The 15,370-nt window shown below is 44.9% G+C and overlaps 1 protein-coding gene across 4 annotated transcripts in view; it reads left to right on the top strand.

The window, feature by feature from the left end:
- Window positions 1-15,370, top strand: part of LOC147432849 (uncharacterized) — a 169,208-nt gene that overhangs the window by 740 nt on the left and 153,098 nt on the right. For 3 of the 4 annotated variants that reach the window (XR_015185466.1, XM_086491662.1, XM_086491660.1), the window contains exons 2-4: window positions 2,082-2,226; window positions 2,422-2,508; window positions 3,037-3,256. Coding sequence is in view for 3 of the 4 variants with exons in the window: in XM_086491662.1 (XP_086347788.1) it covers window positions 2,082-2,226; window positions 2,422-2,508; window positions 3,037-3,256 (452 nt within the window). In the remaining variant the exon portion in view is untranslated. Of the gene's footprint in view, window positions 1-2,068; window positions 2,227-2,421; window positions 2,509-3,036; window positions 3,257-15,370 lie in introns of all 4 variants that reach the window. The other variant, XM_086491661.1, reaches the window with a different exon arrangement.

Genomic DNA, 15,370 nt, shown 5'->3' with positions numbered 1-15,370 from the left:
CTCTCTCTCTCTCTCTCTCTTCCACACAGGCGCACTTTCACAGTAGTTGCTACATTGCTTGTGAGGGCACTTTACCATGGAGATCTCTCAGAGGTTGGGACACCCTAGACTGCTGCTACACTCATGGAGTATCCTTCAGTGGACATTGCAATAGACATCTTCATCATTTGCCTCACATCTTCGGCTTCATGCGGTTTGTTCAGTATCCGGTGTTGAGAGGGGGTGTTAGACTTACACCACTCTGTTGCTTCACAGGTCTAGAACATGCATGTACGGCTAGTGTGCCTTTGGGGTTGGCCACCCTTTGTATATGCATATAGGTTGCACTGTTCGGCCGTCCACTTTTGGGCCGGCCGTCTTACCTTGCCACATTGGACAAATAGACGTTCAGGAAGCCCATGAGCCTTGAGGCAACCCTGAACCTGCATAGTAATCCAGTGAGCCCTGCCGAGCACAATAATACCTCTGCCCACAATGGCTTGCTGCCATGAGTCCGCAATAGTCATACATACCCCTCCCTGGATACCACCAAGTCCAAATGCAGCTAACCAAAATGTTTCATATCGACTATGCAAAAGCTGACCACATCGTCTAATGCGGCTCTCACAAAGATGATGCTCCTGCATCATAAGAAGATCGATCTCTCCGTCCACAAGGCATCGTTGAAGCTTTTGACGCAATCGAGTCCGCTGGTACTGAAACTGGGGCCCATCTAATCCTTACACGTTCCATGAGACAATCCTCATGGAGTACAAGAAAGCACCGATGCTGCAACAACAGCTAACCGCGCTATCTTCGAGGCTGTCTTGGATGGGAGACTTCCAATAGCATTTGGAGGTAGAGTTTGAGAGCGAGCACCCACGGGAGTTGTACTTTGTTCAAAGATTAAAATAAAAAGAAATACCGAAAGGGGTGCTAGTCGGCCAAAAAGTGCCACTTGGCACTCATACATGCAATTTCTCCGCATTGGGCTTCTTGCTTAAAAATCTCTCAACTGGTGCATCAGTTAACTTTGCAGCAGAGTAATAAAATGTTCCCCTCGTCATTTTGAAGCTAATGACGCGAACAGATTTCGTGGCCCAAAATAGCAGTTCCCTAAATTTTAGGAAATGCTTCTCTTGGACTCTCATTGGTCATCTGACAATCAATGCCCACTGGGACCGCATTAAAGAATGCAATGTAGCCGAACTGTCGGGTACTTTCCTTTGGTGACCCCACCTTGACATTGTACCTTTATTGAGTTCACTTCCTAGTATCCACCAACTTGCTAAGTGCGACGGGGGGACCTACATGATCTTGAATTGAGCCTGGACATCCTTTTACTTTACGAGTTCCAGTGCCGACCAACTTCCCGTCTACGGTGAAACTACCGTTCACATTGGTCATACAATGTCCGACCATTTGCAACTTCAAAAAGAGGGTCTCAAAAATGAAACAAAAATCATTGGAAAGAAACCAACAACTAAGGTTAGCAATTGCCACGTTCTCGTGACACGCCCCCCTCTCCCTCCGGGATCTAGGTGGAAAACCTAGGAAAACTCTTAACGATTTCATCTTCTAGAGCTGTCCCACTCAATACAGTAGTGGCAGGATAATGTGGAAAATGAATGAGAAGACTCCAGCTGGTTAAGTGTTGCACAGCATCTCTAGAGGGGTTAAAGGCTGATGGCTAGCCTCTTAGTAGTAAAAGGTAGCACTGTGCAGGCCTCATAGAGTTACCCAGAGTCATCAATTCCCTCGATGTATTCACAACACCATGGACTAATTAAGCTACAAGGTCACATGTACGTATGTCTGTGGGTTTCTGAACAGCAGTCACATTTTTGGGTCTATTTGACTCTTTTGGTTGCTTTCTTGTCTTCAGTTTTGCAAGTTTAGAATTGGTTGACTATGCATGGGTTGAATGATCAAGTAATCTTATTTAGCTTGTATGCCATGGCCTCATTCTCCAGATAATGGTCGAGGAACAGGCTTGAAAATTTGAGAAGTATGTGTTGCCTATCATGGACAGATTTACTGTCATTTTGTCAAAAGAGGATGTTTTGTATAAAATTCTCACTTTGTGCAGTTTGTTGTGTTAGATATTGAGGATATGACGCAAAGGACTGGCAATTACAAGAAGTTCTCAGTATTTGTAAAAATGCTTTATTCTGCGATCCTGCAAGATTCAGATAGTGTTTTCGTGGATTTGCTAACCTACTCAGACCTGGAGTCATTAAAATCCAGGTTTGTACTCTTACAAATACTACCTTTTTTTGGTTGGTTAAATACATGCTTGTTGGTGGTAGTTTTTGTTTGCAGAAGGTGCTCAGCACGTGTAGTGTAGCAACGTAAAAACTTGGTCAACTTTGACTCTTGTTAGCTTTCTGGGTTACTTGCAGGAGCTTATTGTGACGGAATTTCATGCTTCACCTGAAACAGGAAGACTCGGATTTCGGATCGGTTAAAACCATCTTTTAACAACAATAAGCGCTATCTGATTCTGACGTACATTGGAGAGTTTGATAGGTGATTTCTCTGAGTATGGACTAAGCACACAAGCTGTCTGCTAATCTTTTCTGGGCCAGGAATATTATCCCAGTTTACACCAAGAATCTATTAGGGCATTCTGAAATTCATTCTTGAGTTCTATTGTAGCCATAAGGTTGTTGAACTTTCAAACTAGGGGTGGGAAAATGTCTGTCATGGAGACTTTGATGTCAATGCAATTCCAAGGTTGCTTACAATTCCTGGCTTTGGATTAAAACAACTTGCTGCTGCTCTTTCTTTTCTTCCTTGCAATCTTTATGGCTAAATAAAGCTTTCTTAATCTCATAGTCTCAAACTCAAAGGTGGGCTCTACTGTAGCTGGTCCAATGTCTGCTATTAACGCCTTTATAAGGTACCACATGCAAATTCAACATCTAGCTGGTGATTATGCTTTTAGTATGGCCTGAAATGCATATAGACATTGGTTTATTATATAATGCATTGTCTCAAGTTTGTTATCCCAAGCAGGTACTGCCTACTTTATTTATATGCCTTATTGCGTTGCAGAATACACTATCCTTTGCCATTAGCTCAGGAAGAGATTCTTGAACCAGATATTCTGAGGAGGACAATCAAAAGGCTGAGAATTGAGGTGGAAAGCTTGAGAAAACAACTGGACATTAATCAAGGGCAGGGGATCGGTCAAGATAGTAATATGACTTCCACTGGGGTGGATCAAGATGAAAAAGACAAGCTTCGAACGGAAAATAGGAAGCTTCTGACACAGGTGTGGGCCAAGTCCCGACTTTTTAAAAGCTACAGTATTGGTACAGTGCAGATAAAATGATCAAGTCTTCACTTTTTCGTATGCACTACACTACAGTTCCAAACAACAGCTTACGTGTACACTGAAAAATCTTTTTTTCAATCTTCTTGTTGTTTATGATAATGATGATACTTGGATGATGTTTATGGACCAAACGTTTTGTTTTTCTCTCAGGTACAAAAATCCTCTCTCTAGTTAATCAAACATCCAAAGGGCTACAATCATGGGAACATTGGTAGAGACTCTTAAAATTCAAGGCTGAGAAAAGAATAAGCTCTATATCCTACCATGGGAGGCAAAAAGAGCCACTGGTGTGGTGCACACAGACCAAAAGAGAGTGCCACCCTTTGCCAAGAAGAAGGGACCAATCCGCCACATACTGATAAAAGCCTGTGCCGTTCGATGCATGCTGTGTCAGCTGCCTCATAAGTGATCATATTGACCTCGTAGGGTTTGAATGCTCTTCAAGTACACCAAAGCAATGAGCCCTCCATGAGAACCACATAGTGAGGCTGTTAATAATATCCATGTAGCTGGGCTAGAGTGTCACATGCACTGGAAAGACAGTTAATAGTTTTGTTTGGGGTTCACACTTAGTTGGACAATTGACTGATGGACCAGGGTTGCTGGTGGGCTAGTAGACTAAAGGTGCTCAGCAGGACACAGAGGAGTGTTGGCCGAGTGGACAGCTTACCGCTTTCTACTACAGTCCACAGAGAGACACAGATATTTTCCCCCCCAAGAAAAAGGTCCTTCTATTAGTTGATAGAACTGCCTAGCGGCTACAAACTGCCCTGATAAGAGGGGGGCCTACATCAGCCCGAGGGGAGACTCTCCCAATGAAGAAATGAGATATGTACAATGACGGCTAAATCAGGATATGGGAGGAGGAAACAACCACACAGGTGGCCGGTAGTGCCATCTAGGAGCCCATGGACCATGGTGTAGAAAGGCCTTGAACGCCAAGGGCCGTACGAATGCCTCGCGGTGCTCCCACATACGGTTGCAGCTGCCCTGAAGCCTCTCAAACTGTCTTCGAAGTGTATGGATCAGCTCCAGCCATAAATCTCATACAGTCTCCACCGGTGGGATGGGGCAATCCTCGAAGATGCAAAAGCAACGGCCTCTCCAAAGTCCAAATGAGCCAGAGAGTCAGGCTACAGATAAGCTCCCTCTCTGTCATTGCTCCACTCCTGGAGCATAAGCTCTATGGCATCCTGGAGTGTAGTCCGGCCCTCGTGTATCACAATCATCCTGCTAGCTGAGGACCACAAATTCTTGGTCATGGGAGGCAATTGAAAACACCACTTACCTAGCCAAGGGCTTCTGCTCGGTTAGATTCAAGAGGGCTCCGACGTGTCAAAGATCCAGGATAAAGACCCCCTGATATTTAACAGGACCACTGTGTGGTGCCATGGGAACCAGTATTTGACTTAACGGAATCCCTCCATGGGATACATCTTGTCTGGGTCGAGTTCACGGGTCTGCCTAGCTGGCTCTAGGATAACATCAGGTTACTTGCCAATCAACTAGGCACCCCCTTGTTTGCTCCTAACAAGAGGAGACTTGGCTGATCCTCTAATCGAGTTTGTATAGGTTGGAATATTTCTAAGTCACCACCAAAGAGCATGGTGATTAGTTCAAAACAAAGTACTCGGCTCATGAGGGTGGACCAGGCAACAACACCAGAGTTACCAGGGAACGCCTCCTAGCCCCTGTTCCGGCGTTCCGAGGGGCAGCTCTCTTCCGGAACGTTCCGGAACGTCTGGACGTTCCGAGTGGCGAGTGCAAATCGGAACGTTCATTCCAGAACGTTCCGGAACGGCCAACGGCTACAAACAAATTTGGCAAGAACTGAAAAATTTGAAGTAATTGTTTGGGCTTCTTTTTGAAGTATGCAAGGCCTCAAGGACTCATAAAATGCACCCCCCTCCCCCTTTCTCTCCACAAGCTAATCCTCAAGGCTCAAGCTCTCTCCCTCTCACACTCTCAAGATCTCTCCCTCTCAAGACTCAATCTCTCAAGGCTCAAGGCTTCAAGCCTTCAAGCTCTCTTCCTCTCCCTCCCACTCTCTGAAGTCTCTCCCTCTCCCTCTCCCTCTCACTCTCTCGAGTCTCTCCCTTTCACTCTCTCACGCTCTCTCTCCCTCTTCCTCCCTCTCGAGTCTCTCCCTGTCCTCCTCTCTCTCTCTCTCTCTCTCTCTCTCTCTCTCTCTCTCTCTCTCATTCATCATCTAGTCATAGTAAGGTTGAATGGTCTTCAAAACAAGTTTTTTGTGCGTATTGGAGTCAAAGGACTCTCATACTCCTTGCATTTAAACACAAGTTAAATACAAGGAGCTAAAAAATGGACTATTTGGGTGTTTTTTATACCTCCCGTTCTGTACCGTTCCCGTTTTGGACCCCTAGCCGTTCCCTCGTTCCGCAGGGCTCCCGTCGCCGTTCCCGTTCCCGTTCCACGTTCCGGGTAACTATGAACAACACCCCGAGTGTACTATCTAGCTGACGACAAGGTTGGCATGAGCCATAAAATCTGAAGCCAAATCTGTTGCGCCACGGGGCATTCCCATAGACAATGCCTCTGTGACTCAAATGGGTGGGCACAAGCGGCACATCCCACCGAATGGCCACTGTAGACCAACCAACTCCAGCTCGATGGGCGACTAGCCATTGGAACATGTTGACTCTCTTTGGCTGTCTGCTGTCCCACAAGCGCTCCCAGAAGTGTGTCAGGAACCTCAGCTATGAGACCTTCCTCCTGCCAGTGACTTGCTGTAGCAGGGCGGGCCTCTCACCGAGAAGCTAGTATGCGACGCCCCAACCGTGCTGCATACTGGAAGAAAGGGATCCCTGGGTGATCAGCTGAAGGAGGAGGGTCCCGCCAAAACCATTCCCCAGGGTCCACTTGCACTCTCCGAGAAGCCAGTATGCGACGTCCCAATCGTGCTGCATACTAGAAGAAAGGGATCCCTGGGTGATCAGCTGAAGGAGGAGGGTCCCACCAAAACCAATCCCCAGGGTCCACTTGCACTCGCGACAAAGGTGGACTCTCCCAAGCCCAAAGCCTCCAATGTCGAGTCTCAAGATTTGACGAGTCAAGGTCAAGCACACAAATCCTCCCTTTGATTCCCACAACTCAATCCGCTTGAAATCGCACCATGCGACCTCTGGTGCCTCTGTTGTAACTCTGTGGAGACGACCCTCTCACTGAACTTCAAAGAACATGCACAGGCTTGAGTCTGAGCAGGCCCTAACTGCGATGAGGACCTCAAGGCAAGTAAAGGCCCCAATCTAGCTGGGAGTAGCCGGCTCAAGAGGTGTGTGTGCCACTCTGCTGGTAGAGCCTTGACGATGTCTTGACTCATGCTCTGTACCCCCTTCATGCCGCCTAGCTGGATGATCTGAATCTCCTCAAGAAGTGCTGTAAACTGCAACAAGTCTCCCAGGGTGCGGGTTAGATCCTCTGCCATGGGGCTCCATGAGACATGGGGTCTACTGAGAACCATGTGACCTCCCTATGTACTAAGCAACGGGTTCCATGTAAGAGGCTGCCTCAAGCGCTCCGCAGTGCATGCGGGCTGGTGCTGCTCAAGTCCCGCCTCAGCGGCTCCCAAGACCAAAGTAAGCTCAACGCGAAACAGTCCTATCTCCTTCTCAGGCTCACTCTATGCATCTCTGTGAAAATCCAACGAGTCGAGGGGCTGCAAGAGCCACCCATCCGTAGAACTCGGCCTCTAATGTGGTGGAGCAAAAGCTCCTTCTAGGGCTCCTCCCATGGAAGAAGACCTGTGACAATGAGCTTCCCAAGGAGGGCTCTACTCTGCTGTGCTGGATCGAAGATATCCAGCCCTCCCTAAGAGCAAGGTAGGGTGATGACTTGCCTGGAAATTTTGACCCGAGCTGACTGTGTGTCTCACCCTGTCCATATAAAGTTCCCAATCAGCCTCTCAAGCTGGCTGATGCAAGAAATCGAGAAATCCAACACGATTTGATGTACCACATGGTGGCCAAGAGCACTTGGTTGGCCACAACCTTGCCAGCAAGAGATAGTCATGCCGAGCTCCAATGCCACAGCTTCCTCCTGATGGCTAGGAGGATGGGAGCAACCTGCTGCTTTAGTGACAACTTACAAGTCCAAGCCAACCTGGCAGCCCAAGTAGCGAACTGGCATCCCTGGAGGAATCCAACAAAAGCCCTGTCTAGGCTCTAGGCATTGAGTCAAGCATGGGGGCATCACCAACCCAAAAAGCCACCGTCTTTCGCTAGTTGATCAATGCTTCCGAGGCACACCTCCAAAGCCTCCTCACACCTGTGCAAATTGGCCTAACGAGTCACAATCCTCCAAAAACATGCTTGAGTCATTAGCAAACTCAACGTCCAAAAGCTCCTTTCCCTGAATGGGTAATTGTAGGCCATGCAAACCAACCTTCTGTGAGGCCAGAAATCTGCTCATCACCTGTGTGTAGAAAAGAAACTGTGTAGAAAAGAAACAAGGAGGGGGCAAGAGGGCAGCCCTTCGGTACTGATTATGTAAGCATGAAGCGTTCCCTCGACCTTTTGCTAGCAACACCTGACTTTGAGAACACCTGTAGAGAGCACACACCCCTCTGATCCTGCACATAGTCAACTTTGCCGTAGGCCATCTCAAGACTCAAAGTCTAGAAGGAGCACCAGAAGATCCTCTCCTCGCAGACGGGCGAGGGTAGTCGCCTCCCAGAAAAGTGAAGATGTTATCAAGGGTACTGCGCTCCTTGACAAAGCCCGTCTTATTGAGATGCTTGAGGTGCTTGTCATGCTTGAGATGCTAGGGCTGTACTTGAGGTGAGAACCTAGACCAAACTTGAGGGGCTTAAGGGCCAGGCTTGTGGTGAGAACTAGGCCCAAGGTTGAGGGGCTTGAGGTGGCACAAAAGTCAAAGTGAATCCCTACAAGGAGGGGGCGAGCCATGTAAGAAGGGGGGGTGGTTGCTTGACCACTCTCTCTCCCATAGGGCACCCCTTGCCCAAGAGGCAAGTAGGACACCTGTCAAGCCCCTAGCTAGGTTACCCTTAGTGTGCCTAAAGCCAATTGGTTGGCCTTCTAAGGGGTCCAATGATAATTTAGTGGATTTAATTAATTGTTTTAGCATTTATCAAGCCCTCTCTCTCAAAGGGCAAAGGGGGACACTTGCCTCAAGGCTACCCTTGTTGCTTGCATAGCAGCTACGGTACGAGACGGGACGTTTAATACACGGTGTACAATACGCGTACTAGACGTATTTTTGAGAATCAAAAATTAAATATGTCAACTTTTTTAGATATGATATTTTAATAAGAACAAATGAAGCAGTTCATGGACCTCCTCAATGGCTTTTCAATATTTAACCATAGCATACATAAACAAGCACCAAGAAGCTCTAAAACACAATTGATCAATTTGAAAAAGACATGTTTTGAGCAAAAAAACGTTAGAATAGAAAACATTATGAGACGTATTGTACGTTTCAATACGGAACGTTGTGTATTTTAAGTAAAGTATGCGTATTTTGGCTGCTATGGTTGCTTGGTATGACTCTTGCTTGTGATTGGCTAGGCTTGGAGGGGTCCAATGAGCTTCAAGCATGAGCTACAAGGGGGGTCGACCAGAGCAAGTAGGGGGCCTGCTTAGGGGGTATACTCTCCCACACACTCTCATTGTGTGAACTGCAAAGTGGAAGAGCTCCCTCTCCTTCTCCAAGCAGGTAGAGAGGTTGAGAGCCTACACCAACACTCTTGGGTATGGAGTGCAAATCCAACCAAGAGCCATGCTTCAATCTTAAGCTTGCCATCTTCTCCATCTTCATTACTATGCTATTATGTATGCTAGCAAGAAGAGTGATGATAAGTGAGGAACTAGTTCTTTCTCCTATGAAATGTTTCTTCTTCCTCTTCCCTACCCTCATTCCCTGCTAGCTCTCTCCACCTTCAAAGGTGTTTGAGGTCTTGGGACTAAGGCTTGGGATAGTTAATGCTTTCCACAAAGTTTATGTTATACTCGTGATGCATGAAGCTTTCCATCTTCATTGCATTACCTACGTCACAAGGAACACAAAGATTGTATTATAACAAGTCTCTCTTGATGGGAGAAATCATAATACAAATGCCTATTGAAGGGGGAACCGGCTCTACATCCGGTCCTCAACTGTTGTCACGTTCTCTAAACTCTCTCTCTTGGAAAAGTATTGTTCATGTCTAGTTAACTAAATCCTATGTTTATGTTGCTACCATCAATTATGTTCACCCGCTATGCTCAAAGTAATTTCACAAAAGTAATCTCTTTAATTTCCCCTACTCTCAAGTTAATAGGCCAATTAAGTACATTGGTATCAGAGCATTTGGTTTCTCTTTTCTTGCTTAAGAAGAGAGGTCCTTAAGTAGCCTATAAATGGTCGATTTTGTCAATTATATTAGGGTAAGTGGAACTGGAATCTATTATCGGTTTTGTTGAGTCCACTATGTGGGCTATGGTGCACACCTCGGGAGCTTTGGACTTAATAATGGAGTCTTTTCAGACTTGCCTACGGCTTTACCATTATTGAGCCATAAGAAGTCCGAAAGGAGCTAGCCCTCGGCAACTTTGCTATGTTAGACCTACTTCACTACTCTGTATAATTAACCACTTCGAGCCGTGGGTGTAGATACTTAAGAGCCGATTTTCAAAGGCTAAGAGGAGTGGCAACTAAGGTTTTGAATTGCCAAAGCATACATTAAGTACGTATACAAATTTTGTTAACATGGTTGACAATAACCAAGAGAGTAGAATGAACATTGATAGCTTTGATTTTGCACATGAAGGTGCTAAAGATGATGCCTCCATGTTTGTTAATTATCTCGTTACTAGGTTGCAGCAAGCTATGGACAACCCTGCTTTGCAAGCCGAAGTTACTCAACAACTTCGCGCTTATGGAATTTCCCTTCCTCTCCAAGAGGAGAGAGAGCTTATGAGGCCTCTTGAAGAGACCCCCAAAAGAAGACTCTCTCCCATACGAGAAATCCAAAGAGCAAGAAAACTTTAAGTTCCTCTGAGGATATGGCTCCACGAAGACGCGGTCTAGACGATCGCCAACTCCTCCCAAGAGGAAAAGATCAACGCACAGTCCTTCTCGTCGTTCCGAAAGGGAAGAGAGGAAACAAAGGAAGAAGAGGGCAAGAAACAGGTCACCCTCTTCTTCTTCTTCTTCACCTTCCTCCTCTTCCGATGAAAGCTATGGCTATTCTCCTAGAGAATGCAGGAGGGGAGGACATTGTAAATCATACCTTGCATGGCGAAGGTCACAAAAGCTAAAGAAGTTTAAGGAGGGAGGAAAGAGTATTTCTTTTCTCACCTATGATGGCACTTTGGTGCTACCAACAAAGTGTTGTCCTTCATCCAACAATTTGATGCGGCCTTTGGAGACGAGTGCTTTACGGAGTCCTCCAAGCTACGCCATGTAGCTATGCACTTCCAAAAATCAGCTCGTCAATGGTGGGCTAGCCTTCATGGTAACAGCGAAGCCTCAAAGACATGGAAAACTCTACGAGTTTCCATCATGAAGCAATTTCTTGCAAGTGATGCAAAGGACAAAGTGCTTATCGAATGGCGCAGCTTGAAGCTTCTCTCTCATGAGTCTATTCACAACTATGTAGACAAATTTTGGGATTTATATCTCAAGGCTACTGTCTTTCGAAAGATAGACTTTGTCGAGCAAAAGCAACAATTTTGTACGAGATTACCTGAAGAGATGGCCGAAAACATCAACTCTCAATGGCCTACTTCTATCACCGAAGTAATCCATCACACCATGGTTGCTTCACGCATCAATTTCCATCAAGGGGCTAGACGGAATGTCAAGCCCATGGAAAACAAAGACAAAAATGATGCAAAGGGGAAAACCAATGCTCAAAATTCTTCCCAAGGCACTTCCAACAATAGCAACAACAATCGGTCCAAGGAGAAGTGAGTTTACAAAGGCAAAAACAAACTCTCTTGAAGAGCGTGAAGCTTTTCGCAAGGACCATAAGTGTTTCAAGTGTGGGGAGCAAGGACATGGTTATCGTTCTTGCCCCAAGAAGAATGCTCGCAATGAGACTCCTAGGGCTTCCACCATCGAAGCTCCAAAAGAGGATGCTCATTGCAAAGGATCATCACTCTCCTATGCTTGGGGAAAGAGAGCATGATGCCTTCATCTTGTTTCACCCTGGCTCTACTCACAACTTCATATCAACAGAGTTGGCCACCAAGTTGGGCATTTAAGCTTTTGAGATGGGAGATATTGTAACGGCTGACCCAACTTTCAAGGGACAGCAAGCCTCCGTTACTCCCTTGATTGGGAAGTTGAGGCTTCATGTCCAAAGCTATGTCGACAAAGAAGACTTTTTCATCTCTCCTCTCCAACATGAGGATGCTATCCTAGGGGCGCCATGGTTTGATCGCATGTTTGCCAATATGAAGTTTCCTGAAAGGAGAATCTACTTCACCTACAGGGGAAAGAACATATATATGGATGCTAGTGAGTGTGGTCGTACTATTCCACTTTAAATCCTTTTGCTTTTGATAAATCAATGAAGAGCTCAGTTTTTGCGTACATGATTTTTGTCAAAGAGTCTCTAAAAGATCCTAATGTTTCATCAAATGTAAATGGTAGGAATCAAGAAGAGTTAGACTTGTCTAATTTTCTATAAGGATTCCAAGATGTATTCATCGATGATATCCCTATGGACTTGCCTTCAAAACGAGGGGATGATGACCATCGAATTGAGCTCCTTCCAGGAAACTCACCGCCTAACAAACCTCCTTATCGAGTCTCTCAAGCTCAACAAGAGGAGATCGTGAGGCAAGTACATGAATTGGTAGACAAAGGGATGGTGAGGCCTAGTTCCTCTCCCTTTTGTTCTCTAGTCCTTTTAGTGCAAAAGAAAGATGGTACATACCGTATGTGTGTGGACTATCGAGCACTAAACCATATCACTATCAAAAACAAATTTTCCGTGCCTCGGATACAAGGTTGCATCCGTACGTACGTATGGATTCTATCCGTACCGTACATCTGTACCGTACGCTTCAGTACGAACGGATAGGTTTCGTATAAGTTTTTTTATTTTTTTGGTTTTTTTGTTTTTTGTTTTTTGTTTGTTTGTTTGTTTTTTTTTGTCCTGGTGGGTCTCCCAATCCTATTTTAGCCGATTTCAGTTCTCATCATCATCTTCAGTCCTATTTCAACTGAGTGTGTGGTTTTTTAGTGCTTACTAGTTATTAGAGTTGGGACTCCAGACTTCATTCTTGGATTTATCATTTTCATGATTCATTATGTATTTATTTTGATGCTCTTAGTTTTATGTGACCATGATAGCAGACATCTGATACTATTTGTTTGTAGACATTGATTAATGGTTAGCTAATCTCAGCTTTGTCTTTTCATTGTTCAGTTAGAGTCGTGGACTCCATTTGGCATTTGTAACGGTGTACTGTTGATTTGCTAGTCTTTATTTGAAGTCTTGGTGAATACATAAGTAAATGTATGAAGTACTCTCAGTTTTAGGCTTTGTGGAAAAAAGGACGAATTTTTACGTATCTAAAAACTCAATCCATTCTATACTACGTACCTTACGTACCGAACACTACGTACCTAACTACCTTTCTCCGGTAGAAGATGTGTTTGATAAGCTACAAGGCTCTACCTACTTCAGTAGGATTGACCTTAGAAGTGGCTATCATCAAATAAGGATAGTGGATGAAGATATTCTAAAGACCGCGTTTCGCACAACGTTTGGTCTTTATGAATATCTAGTCATGCCTTTTGGCTTGACTAATGTACTAGCTAGTTCAATCGTCTAATGGAGAAAATTTTTAGACCTTACTGCAAATTCATTGGAGTGTTCTTTGATGATATCATCATCTACTTCAAGTCTTTAGAGGAACATAAGCAACATCTCCAAGTGATCTTTCAAGCATTGAGGAAGAACAAGCTTTTTCTCAACCAAAAGAAAAGCGAATTTTTTTCTTCAAGAGATTCAGAACCTAGGTCATATTATCTCTCAAGATGGTATCCGTATGGATCCATTGAAGTTAGAGGTAATAAAAGCATGGCCTAATCCAAGGAATCTACATGAGCTAAGAAGCTTTATTGGTATGTGCGCATACTATAGACACTTCATAGCAAAATTCTCTGAAATAGCAGGACCACTACATGACTTAATTAAGAAGAACGTTAAGTATGTATGGACTGCTAAGGAACAAAATGCTTTTGACAAGCTCAAGGAGAAGCTTACCTCCCAACCAGTCCTCATACTTCCAGATCTCTCAAAGTCATTTGAGGTCCAATGTGATGCCTGTGGTGATTGCCTTGGAGCAGTTTTGCTTCAAGAAGGGCATGCCATAGCATATGAGAGCCGAAGGCTCAATACCGATGAACGAGTCTTGGGCATTTATGAGAAAGAGCTTTTAGCTGTTCTACATGTCCTAGACACATGGAAGCACTACTTCTTGGAGACTCCATTTATTCTACGAACCGATCACCAAAATCTTAAGTATTTCATGATGCAAATCAAGCTTTCCGACACACAATTGAGGTGGGCAAATTTTCTTTCGCAATTTAATTTCCATATTGTTCACGTTGTTGGTAAGCACAATCAAGTGGCCAATGCACTTTCATGACGACCAAAAGTTAATGCGATGTCTATAGCTACTCACAATGATCTATCTTCTATGATAGATGAGCGTGCTACTGACCCTGACTTTAGAGACATAATGTCAGCCCTTGCTTTGGGGAAGAAAGAGGAACCATTCACCTTGCAGGATGGTTGTCTTCTCCATGGCAATAGGCTATGTATTACCCATTCCCTTCGTGAGAAAGTTATGCATGAATCCCATGCTCCTCCCTATGCTGTCACGTGACACATCCAACCCTATGTGTCCGTGGACAAGCTACAACATGATCAGGGTTCAGTTTAGTCAAGTCAGTCTAGAATAAGAAGTGATCTGGCACTTTTGTGAGTCTGTTCGCAGACCGTGCATGTCCATACACTTAGATTAAATGCATATCCTCTGGTTGCACACAACATGATCATAAGCATTCCCATCAGAATCCATTAGAATCAGTCAGGGGAATTTTCCAGTGCATTTAGCTTATTTTCCCTATTTTTGACATTTTTCACTTATTATTTTTAAGTGACTTTTGTTGGAAAGTAGGTAAGGCAAATTGAGTAAGTTTGTATATAAGCAAACCTAAACTAGCACTTTATGGCAGAAGAGGCAACAGGAGCCAAGCTCAGCAAGCAACTTCTCCAACAAGACCCTTGGTGGATTTCCTCAAAGTAAGAAGAACCCTTGCCCTAGCGATTTTCTCATCAGCAGATCCTCGCCAGAAGCAAGATCAGACATAGCGTTTTTGCATCAGCACCATCGCCAACAAGTCCAACCCTTTGGCGTTTTTGCATCAGATCCTCCCGCAAGAGCTTCTCAAGCCTAGCGTTTTTGAAGAGCACCATCAAATAGCGTTTTTGCAGAGCGTAAGCAAGTCCAGCCCTTTGGCGTTTTTGCATCAGATCCTCCCACAAGATCTTCTCAAGCCTAGCGTTTTTGAAGAGCACCATCAAATAGCGTTTTTGCAGAGCGTAAGCCTGGCGTTTTTGCCTCATGACACCATCGCTACAGAACCTTACAGCTAGCGTTTTTGGGACCCATTAGCCTAGCGTTTTCAGCCATTATGACCTCAGCCTGCAAAGATTTCAGCAGCAGATAAAGACCTGCAAGATCAGCCCTAAAGAGTAGCAGATTCAGCCCGGTAAGAACCTCAGTTTTCAGCCCTTAAGAATCCCCGTTTTCAGCCCTAAACCTGCAGAATTTCAGCGACAAAGACCCACAGAAACAGCCCCAAAAATCAACGTTTTTGGACCTGTAGTAGATTTCAGCCCATAGCGTTTTTAGCCAGCAGTAGAAAGATTGCAAATTTCAGCCCTTAGGTCGACTTCGTCGTCACCGTCGTCATCGTCGACATAGCCTAGACTTGCATCAGTCACATGCATTCCCATTGTACCAGATTGTGCAATCATAAGTAGACCACTCTCGCCGACGAGAGTGG

Source organism: Adiantum capillus-veneris, chromosome 20, assembly GCF_014529385.1.
Source record: "Adiantum capillus-veneris isolate H3 chromosome 20, ASM1452938v2, whole genome shotgun sequence".
In the NCBI taxonomy this organism is placed as follows: Eukaryota; Viridiplantae; Streptophyta; class Polypodiopsida; order Polypodiales; family Pteridaceae; genus Adiantum; species Adiantum capillus-veneris.
This window is presented reverse-complemented; position numbering and strand designations above follow the sequence as displayed.